This window comes from Pelobates fuscus, chromosome 1, assembly GCF_036172605.1.
Source record: "Pelobates fuscus isolate aPelFus1 chromosome 1, aPelFus1.pri, whole genome shotgun sequence".
NCBI lineage: Eukaryota > Metazoa > Chordata > Amphibia > Anura > Pelobatidae > Pelobates > Pelobates fuscus.
The window spans coordinates 214,443,262-214,469,032 of NC_086317.1; the positions used below are offsets into that span (position 1 = coordinate 214,443,262).

At 41.3% G+C, this 25,771-nt stretch overlaps 1 protein-coding gene across 1 annotated transcript in view; it reads left to right on the plus strand.

The window, feature by feature from the left end:
* Positions 1–25,771, plus strand: part of LOC134591655 (T-cell receptor-associated transmembrane adapter 1-like) — a 45,831-nt gene that overhangs the window by 2,318 nt on the left and 17,742 nt on the right. The window contains exons 2-5 of the mRNA XM_063444473.1: positions 4,370–4,468; positions 5,240–5,276; positions 22,785–22,849; positions 25,312–25,379. Coding sequence (XP_063300543.1) covers positions 4,370–4,468; positions 5,240–5,276; positions 22,785–22,849; positions 25,312–25,379 — 269 coding nt within the window. The remainder of the gene's footprint in view (positions 1–4,369; positions 4,469–5,239; positions 5,277–22,784; positions 22,850–25,311; positions 25,380–25,771) is intronic.

Genomic DNA, 25,771 nt, shown 5'->3' on the forward strand with positions numbered 1-25,771 from the left:
TTGTATACCTATACTTTTCTGTAAAGTCACTATACTATTAGAAGTCAAGTTCCACATCATTTCATGTAGTTGCTCAAATAAAAACGATGTTTTCATCCCAAAATAGCAAACATAAGTTATTTATAGCATCTCAGACAAAGACATTTACCCAGTATTTAGTACTAAATTGTAATCTCAGATTCAGGTAAGCAAATATATATGCTTTGCACCTTTTTGTAAGAAAAGTTAATATTAGAGACAAAATTGATTACTCATAAGAAACACCTTGATGGTTTTTACCAGCACCTTCTTTTCAGAATTACATTTAAAATAATAAATAATAAAGTAAGCTTAACATGGGATGTATACCATTAAACTGAATTCATGTATAGATTACTTTGCGTTACCTTCAAATTCTTAAAATATAGGAATTTTCTGAACTTTATTTGTGTATTTATTTATTTTATCCTTTTCATAAATCTTAGGAAGGGTTAATCACAAAGTGGTATTTATTACTCTTTATAAGAATAGAAGCATGAATACTATTAATGTAACTGGATTCTGAAAATGCCAATAATTGTTCTTTATATACTCAAAACATCTTTATAAGGTGAATACAGTTGCCTTGCTAAATCAGTTATATATATACTCTTGGTAGTGGTTCTATTAAAATGAAAAGTTTACTGTTACAGTATAATGATTAAAAACAACATCAAATAACTTCCTAATGGTGCATTATACCTGCTACAGTAGCTCTCAAATTATTGGCAACTGGTAGATTCCATAACACTCAAGCTTCCCTGCACTCATAGCTTTTTTTTTTCTAGTCTAAAAAGTACATTATCCTAAGTATAGATTACATTCTAATTTATACAAATAGATTGGAGTTTGTCTGTCTGTGTACCTAAGCAGGGGATTGCAACTCTGCTGATAGCTTTTAAAATAAGTCTATATTTGGATATGTTAAAATTACAAACATGCACGCACGCACACACACAAACACATAAATGTGCACACACACACATCTCCTGCCTGAGCCATCTTCTCCTGTAAGAGAAGTAGTAGATACATTTTTTTTTTTATTGTTCCTTCTTTTTTCCACTCTGTTGGTCACGTCTCACATGATCTGTGAATAAAATAAGCTATTTCAGTCATCTTATTTGCCATCAATCATTTCTTTTTTTGTTGCCATGGAACTCCGAATGAAACAAACATGCTTGACCATTTGTTTAGCTAAACATTTGTTGATGCATTTTCAGTTATATGTCCATATGGCATCGTAGTTAAGAAAATTGAATGACTGGTCATTCGGCCTAAGTTTGGATGAATTGCTGGAAATAAATGCACAAGTCTACTTAAAGTAACACCATATTGTTAGAAATACAAATGTGTATTTCCAATGCAAAAGTGCCCTGGTTGCACTAGGGTCCCCAGTCCCCGGTGCCCACCGGTAGAGTAGAAAAGGTATTTTGGTTACCTTTTTTCCCTTGCAGCACTGGCCTACTTGGCAACCCACCTCCCCCAGCACGCCATTGAGATGGTCCCTATGAGATCATATAATAATATCAGTTAAAGGTATACTCACTTATTTCTGTGAAAGCACCTCTGGTGGCTGTCTGAGTGAGAATCTTTTGTGTATCTGTGCCATAGATATCAATATGACATGAGAGAACTTGATCCATCCGATTGTTGATAAAGCGTTACCTAATATTGTGAGCTATCAGCTCATATACAATATAAGTTTTAGCAGCACCTCGTAGAGTAGACTTAAGATACAGAGCTGTTATAAGAATGTGCAGTGTTTACCTGTTTGGAAAATTATCATATTTTCAAGCTTATGTGACATAGTAAATCCTGTTTTTTTTTTTTTTTAAATCAATGAATTCACTTCGCATTTCTTTTCAAGTCTCTCACATAAACACCAAATGTGGTTCATTGACCCAGGTTAGTTTGTGAATCTCAATTAGTCTGTAGAATGTATTGCTTTCATAGTGGCTAATTTAACTGCTACTATATAAATCTGTGAAGATATTTACTGTGTAGTTTGTGTTGACTGCATGTTGAGTGATTCCCCATAAGGTCCATACCTATCGGTTGCTTGCTTTATACTGTGAAAGTACATCTCTTAAATGGGCTAGTTTTTTAAACAAATTGTAATATGTTGATATTTGTATGGTTTTCTTAACCCATACATATTTGTTGAGACATGCAAGGCTATTAATAAATTGTGGAATGCAGGAATTTCAAATAAAAAATAAAAAATAAAATATTTAGTCAATTCTGTTTTCAATTTGGCTATTTTGGTCTTAAATGTGAAATTTACTGTGAATTCCCGGCCATTCTCAATTTAGTGAATAACCTAGATGGTGTTTTTGTTATACTTATTTGGATCAGAAATTTGTGAAATTTTTTTTTGCAAAAAGTGGGAACATTCGGAGGTAACTAACTAATAAATACACTGAAGGCAAGCTATGATTGTTTTGTAATTATGCAAAATTACATCCAACTCCTGATAAAAGTCAGGCATAGTAGAGAGGCATTTAGCCAAGGAATTGAGATTATCTTATTTTATCTTATAAGACTAGAATTATTTATAAGATTAGGGGTTTTGAATACAGGTCTTGATTTAATTCTGTTGGATAAACTTTTCAAATTATTTAATAGTTTTGGATTTTAACCTTTACATTTTATTTTTAATACAATTTAAATATATATTGGAAGTGTTCAAACAGCTACTAGATGCATACCTGCAAAAACAGAATATTCAAGGATATAATCTTTCAATGTAGGGTAATAACTGCTTGATCCAAGGATAAATCTGACTGCCATTCTGGGGTCAAGAAGGAATTTTTTTCCTAGCTTGTTGCAAAATTGTGCTTCAAACTGGGTTTTTTTTTTCTTCTTTTGGATCAACAGCAAAAAACTGTGAGGAAGGCTGAACTTGATGGACACAAGTCTCTTTTCAGCTATGTAACTATGTAACTATGCATATACGAAAAATATATAAATTCATCAACCAATATCATAAAAATTAAATATTTTAACAACATTAAAGGATTACTATAGGGTCAGGAACACAAACATAATTCTGACCCTGTAGTGTTAAAACCACCATTTAGGTGACTAGCCCCACCTTTCCATACTTAAAAGGTACGGCCCCACCCCCGATCTGCCTCTTTGCTGACGCCATAAGATTTTGTGATTTGTGTCAATCCAGTGCTTTCCCATATGGAAAGCATCAGATTGGCTGAAATCAGCAAGGAGGTGGGACAACACCGTTTTGGCCAATCAGCACCTCCTCATAGAGATGCATTGAATAAATACATCTCTATGAGGAAAGTTCCGCGTCTCCATGTAGAGTGTGGAGGTGCTGGATGGCAGTGCTACACACTGTGCACACTGTGCAGCACTGCCCCAGTAAGCACCTCTAGTGGCCATTTGAGGAGTGGTCACTAAAGGTGTTCCTAGGGGGCTATGTAAACACTGCATTATCTCTGAAAAGACAGAGTAGTGCTTCAGAGATATCTGGGAAGAAGTCTAACAGTATGTAGCATAAATTCCAAAGGGAGAGTGAACCTATGAACCAATCTTCCAATTGTGGCTGAGTGAAGGGAAAATATATGTTCTAAAATACATGCTTGAAAGTAGTGATACACATCAAGTAGGTTTATTTCATTTCATTGTTGTTTGTTACGGTATCCTACCTTTGGTGAGAGGGTATCACCTTTCTCAGTATGCATCCTACCCTTTCCCTTTTCTACCATGAAACAATGTGACAGCATGACATAGACCTGTGCAGTAATCTCCTTTTTTATGTCTATTGCTTTACAGGGATGTGGGTTTCAAATTTAACCCCTTAAGGACACATGACATGTGTGACATGTCATGATTCCCTTTTATTCCAGAAGTTTGGTCCTTAAGGGGTTAAGGTCAAACTAGCCAAACTATTTATGCTTCCACATCAGCTACTCTGGCCTTATACTTGACATTCACTTGGAATTGTATGACTTTCTATCCCAAACATAAAGCTAGTATAGCACTAGAAAATGGAATGCTTTAGAGGGAAAATAAGATGTAAATATTAATAAATGGAATATGATTAATACTATTAATAAAACAAAAGTTTTAAAAGTAATAAAAAGGGAAAAAGATCATCAAAGCCAATAATTCACACCAGAAAAAAAATCCAAGAAAGGAAAAGATTGATTAATAATTAATCCATTGTTATTTGCTGATTTTATTGTAGCATAACCTTTTAGAACTGTATAATGCATACACAACCTCAACAAATCCATATATCATAACATATAATTTCCATTAAATTTGGTTAAATTATTTAAAAGTATGAATATTGAATATTTAATACATTTTCTATTATTTATTCCTACAGGATGTGTACATGTTTCGGTACCACTTATAATCTTCTGTGTTGCTTTCATTTTATCTGTGACATGCAACCTTGTATTCTGCATCATGAAATTTAAAAAAGGTAAGTCATGTCTTTTAAAATTACCGCAGTTTTCGATTTGTATTTAGTGTTTATCTAAGTAACTTAGTAACTCAGTAATTATATGCACAGTGCTGTAGACACAATAGGGTAATTCACAACATTTCTACTTTGCAACAGAACATTCAATAACAATCTGGAGCAATTGTATAGAAAAAAATGTGGTTCACTAAAGTCACTATTCTTTATCTTTAGAATTGATTCGACTGAGGTAAACATTGAAGCCCATCCATATCAATCTACAATTTAATTAAATGACATAGAAGAGCCCTTATTTGGGGCTTAACACTTCAAAGGAACACTAAAGCGTCAGGAATACAAATATGTATTCCTAACACTATAGAGCCCTAGTCACCTAAACTGTGACTAGGGCCCGTTCCATGGCGAATAAATGGTTAATTAACCATAAATTTGCTTACCTTAATCCAGCGGCGGGCTCCCTCGGCAGTGGTGACCTCTCTTCTTCCATCGACTTCAGCTCCCGAGTGGAAACGAATGTGCATGTGCGGCCAGAGGCGTGCGCGCGCATTCAAGCCGGCCCATAAGAAAGCTTTACTCAATGCTTTCCCATGGGGATGTTTTTTGACGCTGGAAGTCCGTGAAGACGTCCAGCGTCAAATAAGTGCGATTTACTCCATGCAAATGTCCAACAACTTATTTGAACTCTTGTGCTTGTTACATAAAGTTATTATCAAATAATGTATAATTTATATAATTAAAATAATGAATTATATCATCTATTTTTTTTTTCAGGTAAAAAAATAAAATACCATAATCAATGCACCATAAGGTATGTGTTTCACTCATATAGAATTCTGTGATTTGTACATTTAACACATGTTGTGTACTAATGTATTTCTATTAATTATATACAATATACATAACAAGCATAAGTATTGCTTTCAATTCCACCTGTGCAATTTATTCACTAAACACTGATGTAGTGAATTGAAAATATAGACCAAACTGGACGGCCTGCTCTAGTATCAGCAAATAACATATGACACTCAGTTTGCAGTATGCATACACTTGCAGGTATTTCATTTTCTTCTTTTAAAGCAATAACAATTCTGGGTATTGCTGAAGGATAAAAGCACATAGCAAATTTTGTGAACAAAAACAAGTCACAAACGATCAGTGCAATATTTAACCTTGTTTCCTCTACATCTGCTTATTTTAGCTCTTTCAAACTGAGCATGTGGTTGACTTAAATACCACAAAATCTGAACAGTTTTTTTTTTTGCGCAATTGATGTTCTATTTTTAGCCACTGCTTTTTGTAAGAGCAAGACAGATTAACTTTTTTTTTTTCTTATAAAATTATTCTATGGTTAAAGGAGAATAAATAGTATAATAATATGTGAATATGTGAGATCAGATAGAAACTCCCCATAAAAATATCCATATCCAAAACAAGTAGGTGTGCAAAATTTCAAAACTTCACAAACAGACATTAAAGAGAAATCTGTATGTGTAACAGAAAAGAAATGTGTCAAAGCCAAGTTTTTGTGACTTGAAAGAACAGTTGGATATTAAATGTGAACTGATTTGTAAACTTCAAAATTAAGTTAAATAAGTGTCCGATTACAAGGAGTGTTCATAATTTAATACCAGAAACAGTTGATGTCACAGAAATATCATCACAAAAATGAAGATAGGAGCCACACTCAATCCCAGCAGACACCCGTTGCACTGGAGCAGGACCAGCAATCCCACAATGATCAGGCAAACCAAAAGAACATCTCCAGACACCCTGAGGCTGAAACACTCAAGGTGTTTCAGCCTCAGGCAGATTTAATGGAACAGAAAAAAGAGCAGCAACGTTTTGACCTGCTAAGAGGTCTTTGTCAAGCTAATACCACATAGTCAACTAAGTGTATACATATCAATTGTTTTATTCTACTTTATCCGTCTACCTACTTTTGCTTATTAGGGCTGCCAATCTTTTGGACAGTGACCTTTCTCCCTTTGGCACTTTTTCTGATACTTAGGTACTAAGGGGAGATTTACTAACACCCTATGCATTAAAGGGCCAGGACTAATAGAGCCTATATGTATATTGCAGAATTGGGTGTTTAGTAACTTTATGTCCTCACTTACTTAGGCATGGGAGTAACCTTATAAGGCTAGCTTGGTATTTATTATTATTTGCAGTTAGTTTCTTTTTGTGTTGATACTTTGTTATTTCAGATATTTAGTGGTCTCTCTCTGGTTACATTGTTCCATACCACTGGATGCTTTGGTGAATTTTTGCTTCTTTGTTTCTGTTGCTAGTATCTAGGGCTAAGCCCTTGGGCATTGCTGGAGTGCCCTCCTGGTGCATGGGATCAGTGTGGAGGTGGTGTTGATTCCCTTTTACACCCATTTTCACACGGATCCCATTTCTTACTAATTTTTCTAATGTATAAGTGGCCTGTGAGTTCCTTATTTCAAAATGCATGACTTTACATTTATCTGCATTGAGTCTTATCTGCCACTTAATTGCCCCCCCCTGCCCCTCACCCCCAATTTATCTAAATCCTTCTAGAAGTTATGTCATACTCAGAGTGTGCCTTGGACTAGTGATTTGAATTTCCTGCCCAGAGTCATATTGCTCAAACATTACTAAAAAGGTGACAAAATGTTATTATTATAATTTTTCTTTTTCGTTAGTTTTATAAGTAAAGTGCAGGCGTAAGTCTTAGAAACAGTCTAAAGAACAATGTGGGGAGGAAGGGAGAGGTTACACAATACAAACAATTCATGTGGTAAATGGCAAGTTTCAAAGTAAAAGCAATAACAAAAACCTTCAACATATAGGCAGGATCAGTCAGTAAATTACAAAGCAATTTCATATGCACAGCAATTTATATATACAATCAGTATATCTGTTTTAACCTATGTCTATATTTATGTAAAAAAGACTCCTCCCATGTACTACTAATTATTAGCCAATTACATATGCAAGTTGGAGGAGCATGCAATGGACTCATATATGGCCTCAGGTAGTAGATATCAAGAGCCATGTTTGTAACTGTGGGGAGGTTCATGTGTTCTATCATGATAGGCCACGTATTGAGTGAAACACCTAACTAATCTCTTTTCTGTACAAACACAAAACTTGATTAGAATGGTAGTTCCCAAGTCAGAGCACTGAGATTTGATATCATATCCTGCTATGCACTTTGATGTGTCTTTTATTCCTTCACTACCAAGCAGTTTTCAAAAAGCCACCCCCAGAATCCAAGTATTGCAGTTGTAAATTTATATGTATTTTTGTTTCAGAATGCGTAAATAGCATATTATTTAATGGGAACAAAACCTATTTTAAGTTACAGATACAGATATGATACAGTTACAGATATGAAACAGTAATATACATACACACATACACACATATACACACTTTGAAGATACGGCTGCTCTGGGCGCAAAAATGAGGGTGTGTGGCACCGCATGGCACTGGCAAAGTAGCGGAATGATCTCCTGAAAGTTGAGGGACCCATTGGGTGGACCATGCACTTAGGGCCCCCGATGGCCATCTTTGATCAGGGGCCTGGTAAGGTGCTGTGGCCCTTACCAGGCCCCTGGACCCACTGGTCTGCGTGAAGTCACGGTCCTGGTAGTAAGTGAGTACAAGTCACTTTCTCCCAGCATATCTATGAAACAAACAGGAGAGAGAAGGGAGGACCCGAGAGGAGGGAGAGCCTGGAGTCGGGACCTGACTCCCATAAGATCCAGCCAGATGCCACTGGATGCCAGGGATGCCACACCCTCCCAACCCCACCTTGGAAGTAGGGGGTGGCTAAAAATCAGTAAATTGTAATCTTTCTGTTTATATGTCTGTGCGTGTGTATATGTATTATCTGTATGTGTATATGATATTTGTGTGTATATGTGTTATCTGTGTGTGCAAATGTGTGTATGTGTTATCTCTGCGTGTATATATGACATTTGTGAGTATATGTGTTATTTGTGTGTATATCTGTGTTATCTGTGTGTGTATGTGTTATCTGTGTGTGTAAATATGTGTATGTGTTATCTGTATGTGTATATGTGTCATCTAGGTATATGTGTTATGAGTGAGTGTGTATCTGTGTCAGTGTGTATCTGTGTGTGCATGAGACAAAATGTATATGTGTGTTTATGTTTCAGTGTATATCGATGTGTGTATGAGTCAGTGTGTATCTGTGTGTGTATGTGTCAGTGTGTATCTGTGTGTGTATGAGTCAGTGTGTATATATGTTTGTATGAGCCAGTGAGTATCTGTGTGTTAGTGTGTGAGGGTATGCATCAGTATCTGTGTATGTCAGTGTGTATGTGCTGGGCAGTGTATGTGCAAACATCCCAGTAATCAAACACCAACTCTACATACAAAAACATTCAAACACACAAACTAAACACAAGTACACCACTGCTTTCAAATAGCAATAGTACATACCAATACAACTTTATTCATATGCCAACACTAGACACAAATACATACAAGGAACCAAATACGCAAAACATGCTTACATTTGTTGTACATTATTTGTTTCTATTGCATTTAAAAGTGTTTATTCATAAAACATTTAATGCTCTTTATTAACAAATACTATAGTCTTTACATGTTTCAAATTAGCTTTACAATTAGAAGGACAGGGTGAATTGAGGCTGGTGAGTGGTACATTGAAGGAGCAGATTGATTTTCTCTCCCCTGGGCGATCGTAACTGGTTACGTCACTGCTTTGATGCATGCACACACATACAAACTCTGATACATACACACACATACAATAACAAATACACCTGTAAATGAGATAATGTCATCTTCTTACTACAAAGCATTGATACTTTTAATTTATGAAATTATAAATTATTTGATTTATAGTTAGCAAACAGGCTATACTATATACAAGTTAGAAGTTGTGTGATGCCTCAGTGGTACTTGGAGGTGATATGGCTGTGTGTGTATTAACTTCTGTCTCCATGTTTCTAACCTTGTACTTCTGATAAAGACTACTGACTATGGTGAAAACTAAGCAGGTTATCCCACCCCTCCCCCCCAAAACTAACACTCCACGTATACAATTGGTAACATTTTGTACATGTGTTGTAGTTACCCCCTCCACACATGGCTAAAAGTAGTCAATGCATCCCAGGTGGTTAGTATTAAGATATTCATTCATGTTGCTGTGTGGGATCAAATGCAAGTACCTGGAAGGCAGTTGTGAGTATGTTAAGGGGCATGTTTATAAAGTCACATTCCTGTGGATGAACTAATGTTCTGCAGAACATCTTGCAAACAAATATAATAATGGGTCTTAAATTATTCATTGACTTTGTTTTAACTATTTATACTATTTAACTACTTAATGATGGCTAATACACTGAACAAAATTATAAACGCAACACTTTTTTTTTGCCCCCATTTTTCATGAGCTGAACTAAAAGATCTAAGACTTTTTCTATGTACACGAAAGGCCTATTTCTATCAAATATTGTTCACAAATCTGTCTAAATCTGTGTTGGTGAGCACTTCTCCTTTGCCGAGATAATACATACAGGTATGTGAGGTAGAGGTTACTCTGGGAGGCCATAAGCTTTTAAGGCACATCTTTAACGATTGAAAACTAGGGGAGAGTCTGATGGTGGTAGGCAGGCTATTCCATAGATTGGGAGCTGCCCCGCGAGAAGTCCTGCAAGCGTGAGTTGGCCGTACAGGTGCAAGCAGCGGACAGGAGAAGGTCACGGGCAGAGCAGAGAGACAGAGAAGGGGCATATCTATGGATCTGTGAAGAGATATAAGAGAGGCTAGAATTGTTCAGTGCTTTATAGGTATGGGTTAGCACTTTGAATTGACTCCTATAGGATACAGAAGTATCCAGTTGAAGATGTGTGTTAAGGAAGGCACAAGACAGGGGAAGAGAGATCCTTCTAAGAGTTCTGAGAATGTGTACAAGGTTTTTATAAGTGATGCATAGTCATTGGTTATTAGGACGATTGGTGTCATGAAACATTGTGAATTGTGTTCTTGTAGTAGCAACAGAGGAAAAAACAACCAAATAAACCCCTTAAGGACACATGACATGTGTGACATGTCATGATTCCCTTTTATTCCAGAATTTTGGTCCTTAAGGGGTTAAAAAGAACACTTGTTATTCATCAAAGGGTGATTTGTCAGGAATTTTATGGCAAGGCAGGAGGCTTCATATTTGCTTTAACCTTCTTTACTGAACCTCCCAGCAGCAAAGAAATATTTAAACATATAGCTAAAAAAAAAATCAACCAATCAGGACACATCTTGGAACATATTGGTCTGTCAGGCTCCTCCTAACTTCTCTTTCTTTGCTGCTTGCCTCCCAGGTGAGTCTATTCCAATTATAGCTCTTTCTATGTGTATATTTCATTATATTATACATGCATTGTTTTGCTTTTTTTCATAAAATGTTTTGACTCCTTTAATTAGTTTTACCTTTCTGTTGTTAACATGAGGTAATTTGTGTGCTTGCTTGTCTAGCCCTTTATGACACTGACCTTTCTCGGGTCAGCCCACTGTCCAGTCCCTTCCCTGTGATTTTTGCTTAATCCCTGCTATTTTTTTGCACTTGTGCCTCACTGATCGTTTCCTTGGAAAGGTTCCTGTCAGGCCGCGCCATTGCTGCCCGTTGTAGTCACGCCCATGATCTGTTTCTGTGCCGCCCTTTGCTCGTGTCAATGATAGACGTGCAGTACCCGCCTTCCTCCTTCTTGCCGGCAGATATATTTTGTTAGGCGGCTTGTCTCCTATTTCGCGCGCTTTTTGTGACAGCTCCAATCGGGATTGCAGCTCTGTTAAACTGTAAGTACATTGCCCTCTGCTGGTTATTTTTATTATTAACTGTCACTATAATAGGACATTTAACTGATCATAGCCTATTTGTTTTTATTGCAGCTGCCTTCATACATAAGTACAGCTCTGTGCCTATGAGAGGGTGACCCCCTCTTGCCTCTTTCCTGAGGGTGAACCCCTCTTGCCTTATCTCTGAGGGTGAACCACTCTATTGTATTTATTACCTCCAGGGTGAACCCCATGTTTATTGATTAGACAGGTTTCACCTATCATTATTACACTGACAGTTTAACTGCCATAACTGTGAATGAACCCCACTGGGTCCCCTTAAAAGTGACTGAATATTTTGTCTGGGTGAACCCCAATAGAAAGCCCCTGCCTTTGCTTTGTCTTGTCAAGTTTTTTTAATATAAATGAATAAAAATTATAAATAAAAATTATCTTAAAAAAAAAAAAAAAATTAAAACAAATAAAAAAATTAATATAACCGTTGGTATACTAATTCTGTGGTGAACCCACAATTTTTTAATGGTCATCATGTCAGGCCAACCAGAACCTGCAATGTTTGCAAAACTAAAAGCTTGGCTTCAAGCTGCAATTGCAGACTCTATCCCCAAAGCCTTAGCAGCGTCTCGTGACCAGACAGCCACTACTGCCACCATCACACAATTATCTGACTCTGATGATTTCAGGGTCTCTGATCATGATGAAGCCCCACGTAAGCGCCCGTGGAAGGGTGACAGTGCTTCTGCTAGCAAAGGCAAAGCCCCAGCAAAGACAGCTAAATTGTCTCATGCCAAACCCACTTTAACTACAGAATTTGACCTCTTAAAGGGCTCAACCTCAGGCTATCACCTTCGAGTGATGGACGATTACGATGCTTATCCAGATGAGGATCTCCCACGTGACCCTTCCTCTTATGAATTTGTTACAGAGACCTTCCTCCTACCCCAAGACCAGTCCTTTCAGGACACTGATCCCATGTCCAATACTAATTTAGATACTACTAAGGATGATATCCTATTGGATACCAATGGGTGTCCACGTTTTAACCCACGCTGTATCAGACACCCTTGTTCAGCTGAATGGACACCCCCTGATCACATTGCCAAATATTATGGGTTCATAAACCTTAAGAAAAAGAAAATAGAGCAAAATTAAGGGCAGAATGTCTGCGACCTACAATCCCTGATAAGGTGGCTGTCACCCCCGAACTTGACCCACTCCTGATCACTTTTCTAACTAAGATGGGCAAAGATCCCCGCAAAGGCATCGAAATAGGCTTGAAAGCCACACAAGATAAACTGATGGATGTAGCGGGCCAGCTTATTCAGATTTTTATATTTGCTGACGAGACGCTAGCAGGTGGCAATTTCGACGCACACATGGTGCGTGAATGGGCACAAAGAGCATTATGCCTGTTGGGCAACGCCAATGTCGCTATTTCAAATGAACGGTGTAAAGCCGTGTTATATAAAATTGATTCCAAACTGGCAGGACTAGGCACCAAAGAACTTGGTCCAGAGGCTAACTGACTGTTATTTGGGGACAGGTTCATACGGGATCCGAATAAACACGTATCCGTGTTTACCTCCCTCAATAAGGCACAATTATCCCTTTGCAGGGTGTTTAGAACCCAGCGTTTTTCTGGGAGAGCTGGTCGCTACAGGGGCCGAATGACTGGCAGAGCTGCCTTCACAGGCTACAGGCCTCGACCATCAGATGCATGGAATTTGGGAAATACCCGTTTCTACCACAAGCAGAGGCCGTGGATCTTCTTCCCTCCGCGGCTGCTCTGCTACAGGTAACCGACTTTTCTTATTCTCAACTTCCTATTGCAGGCCGGTTAACCCCTTTTTTTACAACAGTGGTCTCTATTAACTCGGGATCCATGGATCCTTCAAACCGTTTCTAGTTTCCATATAGATTTTGCAAACGACCCTCTACAGGGGTCTCCCCCCCCCCCCTCCTCTGCACATGTCTCAAGAGGACAATGCGCCCCTGGAGGCCACGCTAAGCGACCTTGTCGCCAAAGGCGCTATAGAACGTTCTCTGTCCTCTCACAGATTCGTAAGCAATATGTCTCTGGTCCGAAAACAGTCGGGAGACTTTCTACCAGCAGAGGGGGAATGCACTGGGACATATGCAACATGAAGCTACACCCAACATGGTGGACGCCACGTGTTCACCCGAGCCTACAGACCCACAACATGGGATCCGGCAAACTATAGAAGCAATCTTTGAAAATTTCTGGCGCAAGCTGGAGGCCAAGCTGAATCAGACAGCCTCACCACAGAAGAGCGAGAGCCATACAAGCAACAAACATGGCGCTGCCAAGAGGGCCATCGAGCCTCGACCAAAACAGAGTGCCAAACCAACATCTCCCGTCAAAAGGGCGTAAAACGCTGCCGTCCTGACTACCCGAAAACCTTCTGGGCTGGGAGCCCATCAGGGGTTTACCCCATGCCGTCCATACCCCCGTGGGAACACCTGGAACAGGGAGAACCCGCGGGCCCCCGAGCCAACCACCGTGTCTGGGAGGCTCCATGGACACAAGGCGAGGGCTCTCGCTAAGGCCCGGAGCCAGAGAGCCGAGAAATCGAGCCGCAGCGGGACCACCCGAACGGAACGGCGAGACCACCAACACACGACAAGTCCCCCTTTTGCCAGAGGAAATCGTATACAGACCCCAGCCGGGAGAAGCAATACCGACCTGTGGACACTACCTCTAAGCACCGCTAATGCCTCAGTGGCAGTCAGCTTTGGCGTGCCGACTATGGGAGTTGGATGACTTTTGGTAACACACTGGGGACTAACCTGCTGCCGTATCAATGCGCCCATGTAACCCCTACGGACACTATCTTGCTTATTAAGCACCAACCTTGTTGATTTTAATGCAAGCATGTTTAATTTCCTTTGGTAGGCTATCCCTAAGGATCAATGCCAGACACGTAAGCCATGCAATGACCATTTTACACAGTTGAGTCTCATGCCTCCACTCTCCACGCTGCTAATACTACTAATATGTTTTCAGCTTCAGTCTATACCATGCGTACACCTAGCGTATTTTACACATTATTCCTATTAAGCTCAACACGAGACTTACACATCTCACTATAAGCAAAAGTGAGTTTATACTGTATATGATAAATAGTAATATGCATACTCATGCGGCTAATGCGTTCACACTGCTATTGCCTCAAACTTCAGTTTATAACGAGCGTACATAGCTTGACTATTTTATTATTTTCTTCTTTTCATACTTCATACTTGCTAAGCGATAATTATACCTAAAAACGCGCAGTTAATCAACTAGATGCATCTCATAACTAGATCTGTTTTATGCATGTCTAGCTTAGCATGTTTTACCACAAAAACGATGTTTAAGAGCTTGATATCGTCATAACTAACCCTAACCCACTTTAATACCTATGCAGCCTTTGGCTTAGCGTTGTCTTCTCTATTTTGCCTGACCTATATAACTTTGTTTTATATTTACCAATGCTAAAGTGTGGTTAAGCTAGTCTAAATACCTAACTAATAATGTATACCTCTAGATATATGCCTGTACTAATCGTATGAAACTAACCTAACTCAAGCTCTGACTAAGCATGTATGTAGTGTAAGTGTCTATGCTCAGTCGAAACTGCAATGCTGAAACTGCTTATACTACTAGACCATATCTACAATCTACTACGGTATTTGTATGCTTAAACCTGTTTTAAATGTAAAATTGTGCATGCTACTCTTGTGCCCCGCATGTTCCGCGTGGGATAAGCTGGAGGACTGCCTTTGGGGCACCTCTCGCCTGCTTATGTTACATCTATGCGCTACAAAAATAAAGAATAACAAAAAAAAAAAAAAGATTTATGGCAGTTCACATGCCTCCCCTTCGGACTCTGTTCCGCACCCTGGTGTTTCACCAAGCTGATGAAACCGGCCATGGCCTTGCTACGCTCTCAGGGGATTCGATCCATCATATATCTGGACGATATCCTCCTTATGTCCCAGGACCCAGGCACTCTACCACCATACAGACATGACCACAGTTCTAGTACAGAACTTTGGGTTCGTGATCAATGTCCAAAGGTCAGATGGTTCAATTCCTCGGATTCCAAATAGATTCCGTTTTGGCTATCCTACAGCTTCCTGCAGTAAAGATCAGGAACATCAAAAAAGACATCAGGAAAATCCTAGCCTCTTCGACTATCCATCTTTGCGACTTAGCTCATATAATCGGACTGCTCTCCACCTCTATACAGGCGATTTTCCCAGCTCCTTTACATTATTAACAATGCAACGTCTGAAGACTCGCTCTTTACATCACTCTGCATCTTACGATCAACAGATCTCACTGACAGACAATGTCCGACTTGAACTGAACTGGTGGCTACACCATATGGATGCGTGGAACGGAAGGGCGATCTTCGTCTCACAACCGGATTATATCCTAGAGTCAGATGCCAGCCTTCTGGGCTGGGGTGCGTCATGTGCAAATCTCTCTACTGGAGGTCGTTGGTCAGAACGTGCACTGCACATCAATTGCCTCGAATTGATTGCCAGTTCGTTTGCGATTTGCAACTTTACAAAGGACTCTTACAATTGTTCCCTAGTCCTGAGGATGGACAACACCTTAGCTGTTCAATACATGAATAGTTTAGGGGGTTCCCATTCCATAATGCTCTCAGACCTCACAAAAGAATTATACCAATTCTGTCTGTACAGGAACATCGCTCTTCGAGCAGAGTATCTGCCTGGTTCCGACAGCCTAGTCGCAGATTGATTCTCTCGACACTGGAGAGACTCCAGCGACTGGCAACAGGACCCACACGTTTTTTACCGTCTCCATCTTCTTCAGGGTCCAGTCCACATTGACCTATTTGCGTCTCGTCTGAATCGTCAGACAAACGCTTTTTTCAGTTGGTTGCTGGATCCGACCTCTCTGACTGTCGACGCCTTCCTTCAACCTTGGTCAATAACTGAGGCTTATGCTTTCCCTCCGTTCTCCATGATCCTTCGCACTCTCCATCATCTCAGGACTCTGGGGACCACAATAACACTGCTGACTCCATTGTGGCGTATCCAGCCATGGTTCCCCAACCTCTTGGAGATGTCAGTGGATTATCCAATACTGCTTCCTGCCACGCACGATCTTCTCAAAGATCCTGCAGGCAACTCTTACCCTCTTGCGATGCAGGGTCATCTCCATCTAGTGACCTGGACTGTTTATGGGGATCCTGAAATGTGGCAGGACTTTCTGAGACTACTAGAAATCTCTTATGGGACTCATGGGCCCCTGGGACTAGACACCCTTACCTCTCGGCCTGATGAGTTTGGCATTGCTGGTGTTTGGAAAGGGGTATTGATCCCATTTCAGCTTCTTTTATTAACGTTATGAATTTTCTTTCATCTCTTTTTGATCAAAGTAAATCCTACAGATCCATTAATGTGTTCCGTTCAGCAATTTTGGCAGCTCATGGTCCCATTGACAATGCTGCAGTAGGTAAACCCTTTATCTGTAGACTTTTGCGTGGCATTCGTCTTGCTCGACCTCCTGTCCCAAAATATTCTCATTTTTGGGATGTTGCTCTTGTTTTGTCCTTTTTGGAGGCTTGGCCATCCAACGAAGCACTCTCTCTTTGACAACTGTTGGCCAAGTTAGTGCTTCTTCTCTGCTTAGTATCTTTTAGAAGAGTGTCCGATATTCAAGCATTTGACTTCCATGCTATTGATTTCACTCCCCAAGGTGTACGTTTCAACATTTCTCGCCGCACTAAAAGTAATTCCTTAATGATTACGTACCCTTACTTCTCTGACAAGCCATCTCTCTGCATTGCTCGTTGTGTTGAACACTACATCTCCTCCACGTAATCTCTACGTACCCTACAGGGCCCCTATTTATCTCTTATGTACGACCACACAAACCAGTATCTTGTCCCATGATTGCCCGCTGGATTAAGTGGCATAGATTCATCTTTTGGCGCTCACTCAGTCAGAGATGCTGCCGCCTCTTCCGCCTCTTCCACCTTTATGGCTGGGGGATCCCTTGCAGACATCCTATCATCCGCTGATTGGTCTAGAGGATCTACCTTCCTTACCTTTTATTTTCGACAATCGTCCCATGCTTCGTTTTCTTTGTTTTCCACGCTTTAAAACAGCAAATATGAAGCCTCCTGTCTTGCCATAAAATTCGGGATTATTCTAGCTTTAGTGACTGAATAATCTAAATTTTATTAAAGACAGGAGGCACATATTTTCCCACCCTACTGGTATCCCACCCTAGATACTTTCAGGCCAAGTATATTCTTATTTTCTAGGTTTCTTTATATTAAACTGCCTCTTTTCTGTTTGCTCTGGTTAGGTGATTCTTAATCTACCTGGTTCTAGCTTTTAGATTTTACCATAGTTTTATACTCATAATATCTATGGGGTATATCTGTGTATGTAGATATCTTGCGGACACCCAGTCCAAGTGACCATACTTTAACGATATTTCTCTGTCTTTTTAGTGTGTAGTTTTGTCTACATGAGCCACGAAGACTACGTTCCTTTCGTCTCCAGTATTGGTTCCATTCTGGTTTACATGGTTGATCACTCAAGTTTACACAGTTGACAAGAAAGAGGTGTTGGGAGGAGCCTGACAGACTAATATGTTCCAAGATGTGTCCTGATTGGTTGATTTTTTATCTATATGTTTAAATATTTCTTTGCTGCTGGGAGGTTCAGTAAAGAAGGTTAATACAATTTAGGCTATTCAGTCACTGAAGCTAGAATAATCCCGAATTCAAAATTAAATTAAAGCACTTTTCAATTGTTTACGTACCTTTCTAAAACACTCCTCTCAATTGCCAGTCAGTAATAGATTGAAAGCATCAGCTAATGCTCTAAGCTTATCAATTGTGCGAAAGGGAAAAGCTTCCTCACTAGTGCTGAGGGTGGAAGAGAGGAAGACAAAGCAGCAGAGCAGAAGTTTGACAGGAGGACAGCTTAGGGGTTAGACTGTTCAATAAGAGTTTATAGAAGGTATGACAGTGCGCAGAACCCCTAGACCAGGGCTTCCCAAACTTTTATGGGCCGAGACCCACTTTTCAAAATGGTAATTTTTCGAGACCCACTTGCTTTTAATGCGTATTTTAAAAAGTGAACACCATGGCAATCCGCTTCAGAGGGATACAATTGGCAAACTATAGCAATCCGCTTTAGATGCATACAATTGGCACACCGTGGAAATCCGCTTTAGATGCATACAATTGACACACCATGGCAATCCGCTTTAGATGCATAAAATTGGCATATCATGGCAATCACTTTTAGATGCATAAACTTGGTACATCATGGCAATCAGCTTCAGAAGAATACAATTGGCACACCGTGGAAATCCGCTTTAGATGCATACAATTGGCACACCATGGCAATCCGCTTAAGATGCATACAATTGGCATACCATTGCAATCAGTTTTAGATGCATAAAATTGGTACATCATTGCAATCAGTTTTAGAGGCATACAATTGGAACATCATGACAGCTTTAAATACATAAACTTGGCACACCATGGCAATCAGCTTCAGAAGCATTCAATTGGCACACCATGGCAATCACTTTTAGATGCATAAACTTGGCACATCATGGCAATCAGCTTCAGAAGCATTCAATTGGCACACCATGGAAAACAGATGCATACCATTGGCACACCATGGCAATCAGCTTTAGATGCATAAACTTGGCATATCATGGCAATCACTTTTAGATGCATAAACTTGGCACATCATGGCAATCAGCTTCAGAAGCATACAATTGGCATACCATTGCAATCACTTTTAGATGCATAAAAGTGGTACATCATGGCAATCACTTTTAGATGCATAAACGTGGCACATCATGGCAATCACTTTTAGATGCATAAACTTGGCACATCATGGCAATCAGTTTCAGAAGCATTCAATTGGCACACCATTGAAAACAGTCAGATGCATAAAATTGGCACACCATGGCAATCAGCTTTAGATGCATAAAATTGGCATAACATGGCAGTTTTAGAGGCATAATTTTGATATATCATGGCAGTTTTAGAGGAAGAAACTTTACACATCATGGCAATCAGTTTTAGAGACATACAACTGCTTACTCACAGGCTCAGAATCAGAAATTTTGTTGTCCTGCTCTTTCATCCAGGCACCTCACATTGATTATCCTAGTGGTGGAACTAATGTAGAGAGGACCGTGGTGCAAGTATGTTTTCTGGGCCCCCATCTAGTGAAAGTGTGGCCAAAAGGTAGATCTCCATCGGAGAACTTCAACAATAATATGCCAGATGGAGATCTACCATTTGCACATCATTGCAGGGTTATATTTGTGAGCAGTGTTTGAATGTAAGCATGTTTTTGTATTAAGTATATGTGTGCATGTATGAGTGTATTTGTATGTACTGTTGCTATTGGAATGTAGTGGTGTACTTGTTCGTAATGTTTGCATCTGAATGCAGGGGTGTTTGTATATGTAGTGTAGGACTTTAAATGCAGGTGTGCTTTTTGTGTGTAGTGTTGGTGTTTGAATGAAGGGGTGTTTGTAGATCATTTTAGTGTTTTAATGCAGGGGGTGTATTTGTATGTAATGTCTGCGTTTGATTGCAGTGTGTGTGTGTGTGTGTAGTGGATGCAGTGTGTGTATATTGTGTTTATAAAATATACATATACACAATGTGTGTTTCAATGTAAGCATGGTTTTTGTATGGAGTATGTGTGCAGTGTATACACACACACACAGACACACAGACACACAAATACACACATTGACACAGCGATACACCCAATGACACTTAGTTTCCCACACACAGATACACAGACACTCATGTACACAGATACACACAGACACACAAATACACACACACACTGACACAAAAGGACACGCAGAGACAGGAGGTGAGGGTGACAGTGTGGGAGGGAGTGTGTGTACTGGTAACAGTGTGGGGGGCAGTGTGAGAAAGGGTTACAGTGGGTGGGCAGGGGGAGAAAGGGGTACAGTGGGCAGGCAGGGGGAGAAAGGGTTACAGTGTGGGGGGGGGCAGGGGGAGAAAAGGCGACAGTGGGGGGGCAGGGGGAGAAAAGGTTACAGTGTGGGGAGAGGGGCAGGGAGAGAAGGGGTTACAGTGGGGGGTAGGCAGAGGAGGGGTTACAGTGGGGGAGGGGGGCAGGGATAGAAGGGGTTACAGTGTGGGCAGGCAGAGAAGGGGTTACAGTGGGGGGAGGGGGCAGGCAGAGAAGGGGTTACAGTGGGGGGAGGAGGGCAGGCAGAGAAGGGGTTACATTGGGGGGAGGGGGTCAGACAGAGAAGGGGTTACAGTGGGGGGGAGGAGGGCAGAAAGAGAAGGGGTTACATTGGGGGGGAGGGGGTCAGACAGAGAAGGGGTTACAGTGGGGGGAGGAGGGCAGGCAGAGAAGGGGTTACAGTGGGGGGAGGGGGGCAGGCAGAGAAGGGGTTACAGTGGGGGGGGGAGGGCAGGCAGCGAAGGGGTTACAGTGGGGGGGGGGAGAAGGGCAGGCAGAGAAGGGGTTACATTGGGGGGAGGAGGGCAGGCAGAGAAGGGGTTACATTGGGGGGGAGGGGGTCAGACAGAGAAAGGGTTACAGTGGGGGGGAGGAGGGCAGGCAGAGAAGGGGTTACAGTGGGGGGAGGAGGGCAGGCAGAGAAGGGGTTACAGTGGGGGGGAGGAGGGCAGGCAGAGAAGGGGTTACAGTGGGGGGGGAGGAAGGCAGGCAGAGAAGGGGTTACAGGGGGAGGGGGGCAGAAAGAGAAGGGGTTACATTGGGGGGGAGGGGGTCAGACAGAGAAGGGGTTACAGTGGGGGGGAGGAGGGCAGGCAGAGAAGGGGTTACGGGGGGAGGGGGGCAGGCAGAGAAGGGGTTACAGTGGGGGGGAGGAGGGCAGGCAGAGAAGGGGTTACAGTGGAGGGAGGGCAGGCAGAGAAGGGGTTACAGTGGGGGGAGGGGGGCAGGCAGAGAACGGGTTACAGTGGGGGGGAGGAGGGCAGGCAGAGAAGGGGTTACAGTGGGGGAGGAGGGCTGGCAGAGAAGGGGTTACAGTGGGGGGAGGGGGGCAGGCAGAGAAGGGGTGACATTGGGGGGGAGGGGGTCAGACAGAGAAGGGGTTACAGTGGGGGGAGGAGGGCAGGCAGAGAAGGGGTTACAGGGGGAGGGGGCAGGCAGAGAAGGGGTTACAGTGGGGGGGAGGAGGGCAGGCAGAGAAGGGGTTACAGGGGGAGGGGGGCAGAAAGAGAAGGGGTTACAGTGGGGGGAGGAGGGCAGGCAGAGAAGGGGTTACAGGGGGAGGGGGCAGGCAGAGAAGGGGTTACAGTGGGGGGGAGGAGGGCAGGCAGAGAAGGGGTTACAGGGGGAGGGGGGCAGAAAGAGAAGGGGTTACAGTGGGGGGGAGGGGGTCAGACAGAAGGGGTTACAGTGGGGGGGAGGAGGGCAGGCAGAGAAGGGGTTACAGGGGGAGGGGGGCAGAAAGAGAAGGGGTTACATTGGGTGGGAGGGGGGAGGGCAGAGAAGGGGTTACAGGGGGGCAGACAGAGAAGGGGTTACATTGGGGGGAGGGCAGGCAAAGAAGGGGTTACAGTGGGGGGAGGGGGCAGGCAGAGAAGGGGTTACAGTGGGGGCAGGAGGGAGGCAGAGAAGGGGTTACATTGGGGGGAGGGGGTCAGACAGAGAAGGGGTTACAGTGGGGGGGGAGCAGGGCAGAAAGAGAAGGGGTTACATTGGGGGGGAGGGGGGCAGGCAGAGAAGGGGTTACAGTGTTTGGGGGGTAGACAGAGAAGGGGTTACATTGGGGTGGGGGGACATTGTTTGGGCTCTGTGCCCTACCTTCTTTAAACATCCCTGGTGGTCCAGTGTCTCCCTGGTGGTCCGGTGGGTTAACACTCCGGTCTGCAGCTCCGCCGGGTGCTGAGCTGCAGACAGTGTAATAAAAGTCTCGCGAGCTCCCAAAGTGTTGCCATGGTAACGCTCTGGGAGCTCGCGAGACTCCTATCACACGGTCTGCAGCTCTGCACCCGGCGGAGCTGCAGACCGGAGCTGCTGGCAGACTGACTGGAGGGAGCCCGGCGGCATACAGGGCAAACCGCCGGGCTCCCTCCTGGTGTCAGTCTGCATGCCTGACTGCCCGGCGGCCCTGGATGTGTGGGTCAGCGCGACCAACTGGGGATCGCCCTGCGACCCAGCAGTGGGTCGCGACCCACACTTTGGGAACCGCTGCCCTAGACCACATAAAGACTTTATTGAGATTACGTTTTCTTGGGGACTTGTGTTCCTTGGCTTATTATACTAATATAATTAACCCTGCACATTCACTGAAATGTTAGCAACAGAATGTTTATGCTTCCATGAATTTGAGGCAACACATTATTATTGTTATTATTATTATTAATAATAATTATTTTTCTTAATGGAATAAGAGATGTTCATTAAATAATTTAGATGCTCATTAATTTTAAATTTGTATTACTCCTTTTAGTTATGAACAACAACAATATGTGGAAAATAACCCAATATATGGAAATCTGAATCAACTAATACATGGTAAGTGAAGTCACTTTATTGTAAAAATATGAACCTCTAATTTGGACTAACAAGATGTGATACTGAGCTACTATCCAGTTATTTCCAATTTGCCTGATTCCTGTCACTGATTTCCTGTGATTCTGTTCCACCCTTTTTTTTTTTTTTTTTTTTGGAGAACATTTGGGTATATTGTTTAGCCTGAGGTTGCTTAGTTCAAACATTGGTGTAGAGAGAATTTGCTCATCAAGGATGATGAACAGCTGATAAATAAAACTTGTGAAGAAATTAAGCTAGGTAGGACATATATGCACTTCTCTATCAAATATATAAATAGCTCTGGCGATCTCTATTTCAGTTGCTATATGAAATTTGTCATGTTCCATTGCTTCGCCTTGGTATGGCTTTTAATTCTGTGATGTCTGGAGGCTCTTTCTCGAAGGATAAATTGGTGGCCCACATTACAGTCCTTCCAAAAGAGAGTAGGAACCCAGAAGCCAGATCTTTGTGCACGCTAAAGGCCAATCTCTCTCCTGAATGCAGACTTGAAGTTTTTCTCCAAAGTACTTGCTGAGAGGATTGAACCTCTTCTTTCCACCAGGATCAATCAGGATTTTTTTCTGGACCAGGAAACAAAGGACAGCACTGCTCTACTCTTTAACATCAAGCATATGGTCAATCTTCAAAAGAGGCAGATGTTGATATTATCAACATATTTGCATTCTATATTTTGAAACCAGCCTCACTCTTGTTTGAGCTATAGGACAGAAGAGGGATTCCTACTGCACATTTGTTGGGCATGTTCAAAGATAGTGCTGTTTTTGAATAGCATTTATGTCGTCTGGTTGAGAGTCCCCCTTGTTTCCTCCCTGTGGACTACTTACTTCAGTATACTAAATTGCCCATTTCCATCTACACAAAAAATCTCATGTTTAACATCTTTTGGTGCTTCCAAAAACATTGATCCTGGTCCTTTGGAAGAGCATTGGCCCTCCAATGTTCCAATAATAGGTAGCAATAGTTGAGGAAATGAGGCCTATAGAGGAGATGACTGCATTCCTACACTCAGACAGGCAGACAGGAGCGGTATGACTCTACTTGGTCTCTTTGACTCAATATCCTTGATGAGGAAGATCATGAGTGGAGAGGAGAGTGTTGAGGGGCTCAGTCATCTCTTTCCTGTTCCTTTATCCTTTATAATTCTCTTTCTTTCATCTCCTCTACCATTTTCTTATTTGTACCCTCTCGTCTTGTTTTTTTTTCTTATTCTTTTTACTGCTCTTTCTTTTATGCTCCTGGTACCCCTATGGCCCTGGATTTAGCCTGTCTTATGGCTTCTTCTTCAATATTTCTGTTATATTTTTTATTACTTGATACTGTAAGTCAGCATACATATTTTATCAATGTCCCCGTAGTGTGATGTATACGGCTCTTACATTATATTTCTTCTGCTCTTATCCCATCCCCTGTGTGGGATGTCTTTTAGTTTTTTTATTACTTTCCATTTGTCTTTAGAAAAACAATCCTAAATGTAAATTAACAAATGTGTATACAGCTTCCATTGACCTGTCCTACGGTGTTTTATACCCCACCTCACATAGACTGTAAGCTTATTTGAACAGGGTCCTCTTCAACCTATCGTTCCTGTAAGTTTTTTGTAATTGTCTTATTTATTGTTAAATCTCCCCCTTTTATAATATTGTAAAGCGTTATGGAATCTGTTGGCGCTATATGAATGCCAATAAGAATTATAACAATAATAATAATTGTAGTCTGAGTTCCAAATTTACCTGTTTTGCTGGTGCTGTTAATGTGCAAACATTTTATTTTTGTCATTTTTCAAATGATTAGGCGTCTCAAAGTTTGATATTTTGACCCAAATGGCCATTTTGTACAAACCTATCATTTTCTCCTCTTCCTAAGCCTGGAAGGTAATTTGTCACAATGACAGTCCCCTCCCCACTGCTGACTTCAAATCTAGCCATGTTCACAATTTGACCCTGCTTCAAACGTTTTCCCCTACAGAGTCTGAACTCCTACTCTGTTGTCTATTAAAAAAAGATTTGTGCAGATCAAAGTTACAATATGCCAGTTTTGCCTGACATATTGTGGTCTAACCAAAGCTAATTAGTACAGTTTGCTAAACCAGATGCAAACATTGGCATTTCATGTGTTCATCAACTATATTACCCATCATGCTCTGCCAAGGCTTTGCTACAGCAGAATTACGTGTCGAGGTACGAAGGAAAGAAAAGTAAGACAAGGAGATATGATATGAAATCGGAGAAGTGTTCAGGTAGACTATGGGAAACAGGACACACAATGTCTGTAAACTGTGTACAAGAATTTTTTTTTTCTACAAACGTGTACATTTTATCAACATTTGATGGAAATGTAATATACCTTTGCATGATCTTATGATGTGTTTGTTTTTAAAATCAATTTAGTTTAGTAACGAACAAATTGTTTCTGCTTCTTTTTAGAACATAATAATGAGGGTTGCTACGTACAGATGTCTCATCCCTATCAGAGAAACAGAGATGATATTGTGGTATGTTTTTAACAATTCATTTAATTAATCTACATTAAACCTGTCTTTCTCTCTGTCATAAACTTATTTGAAGGTGCAATCATGCAAATAAGCACATTTTTAGCTTGACAATTAGCCATTAATTGAAAAAACAAAAAGTTCTACATTCTTATAAGTAGCCCACCCAGTTGTGAACAATAACCTCTGCAAGTTCTCCTTTTCCCCCAGAAAACATAGGATAGGATAATTGAGGCACTATAAACATTCCTTAGAGTTTCTGGCCCATGTTGAAATGATAGCATCGTTTCTGAATCTTTGTCGCCCTTACATTCATGCTGCTCCTCTCACATTCCACCACATCCCAAAGGTTGGATTGACCTCTGCTGACTGTGAAGGCCATTATGGCTGGATTT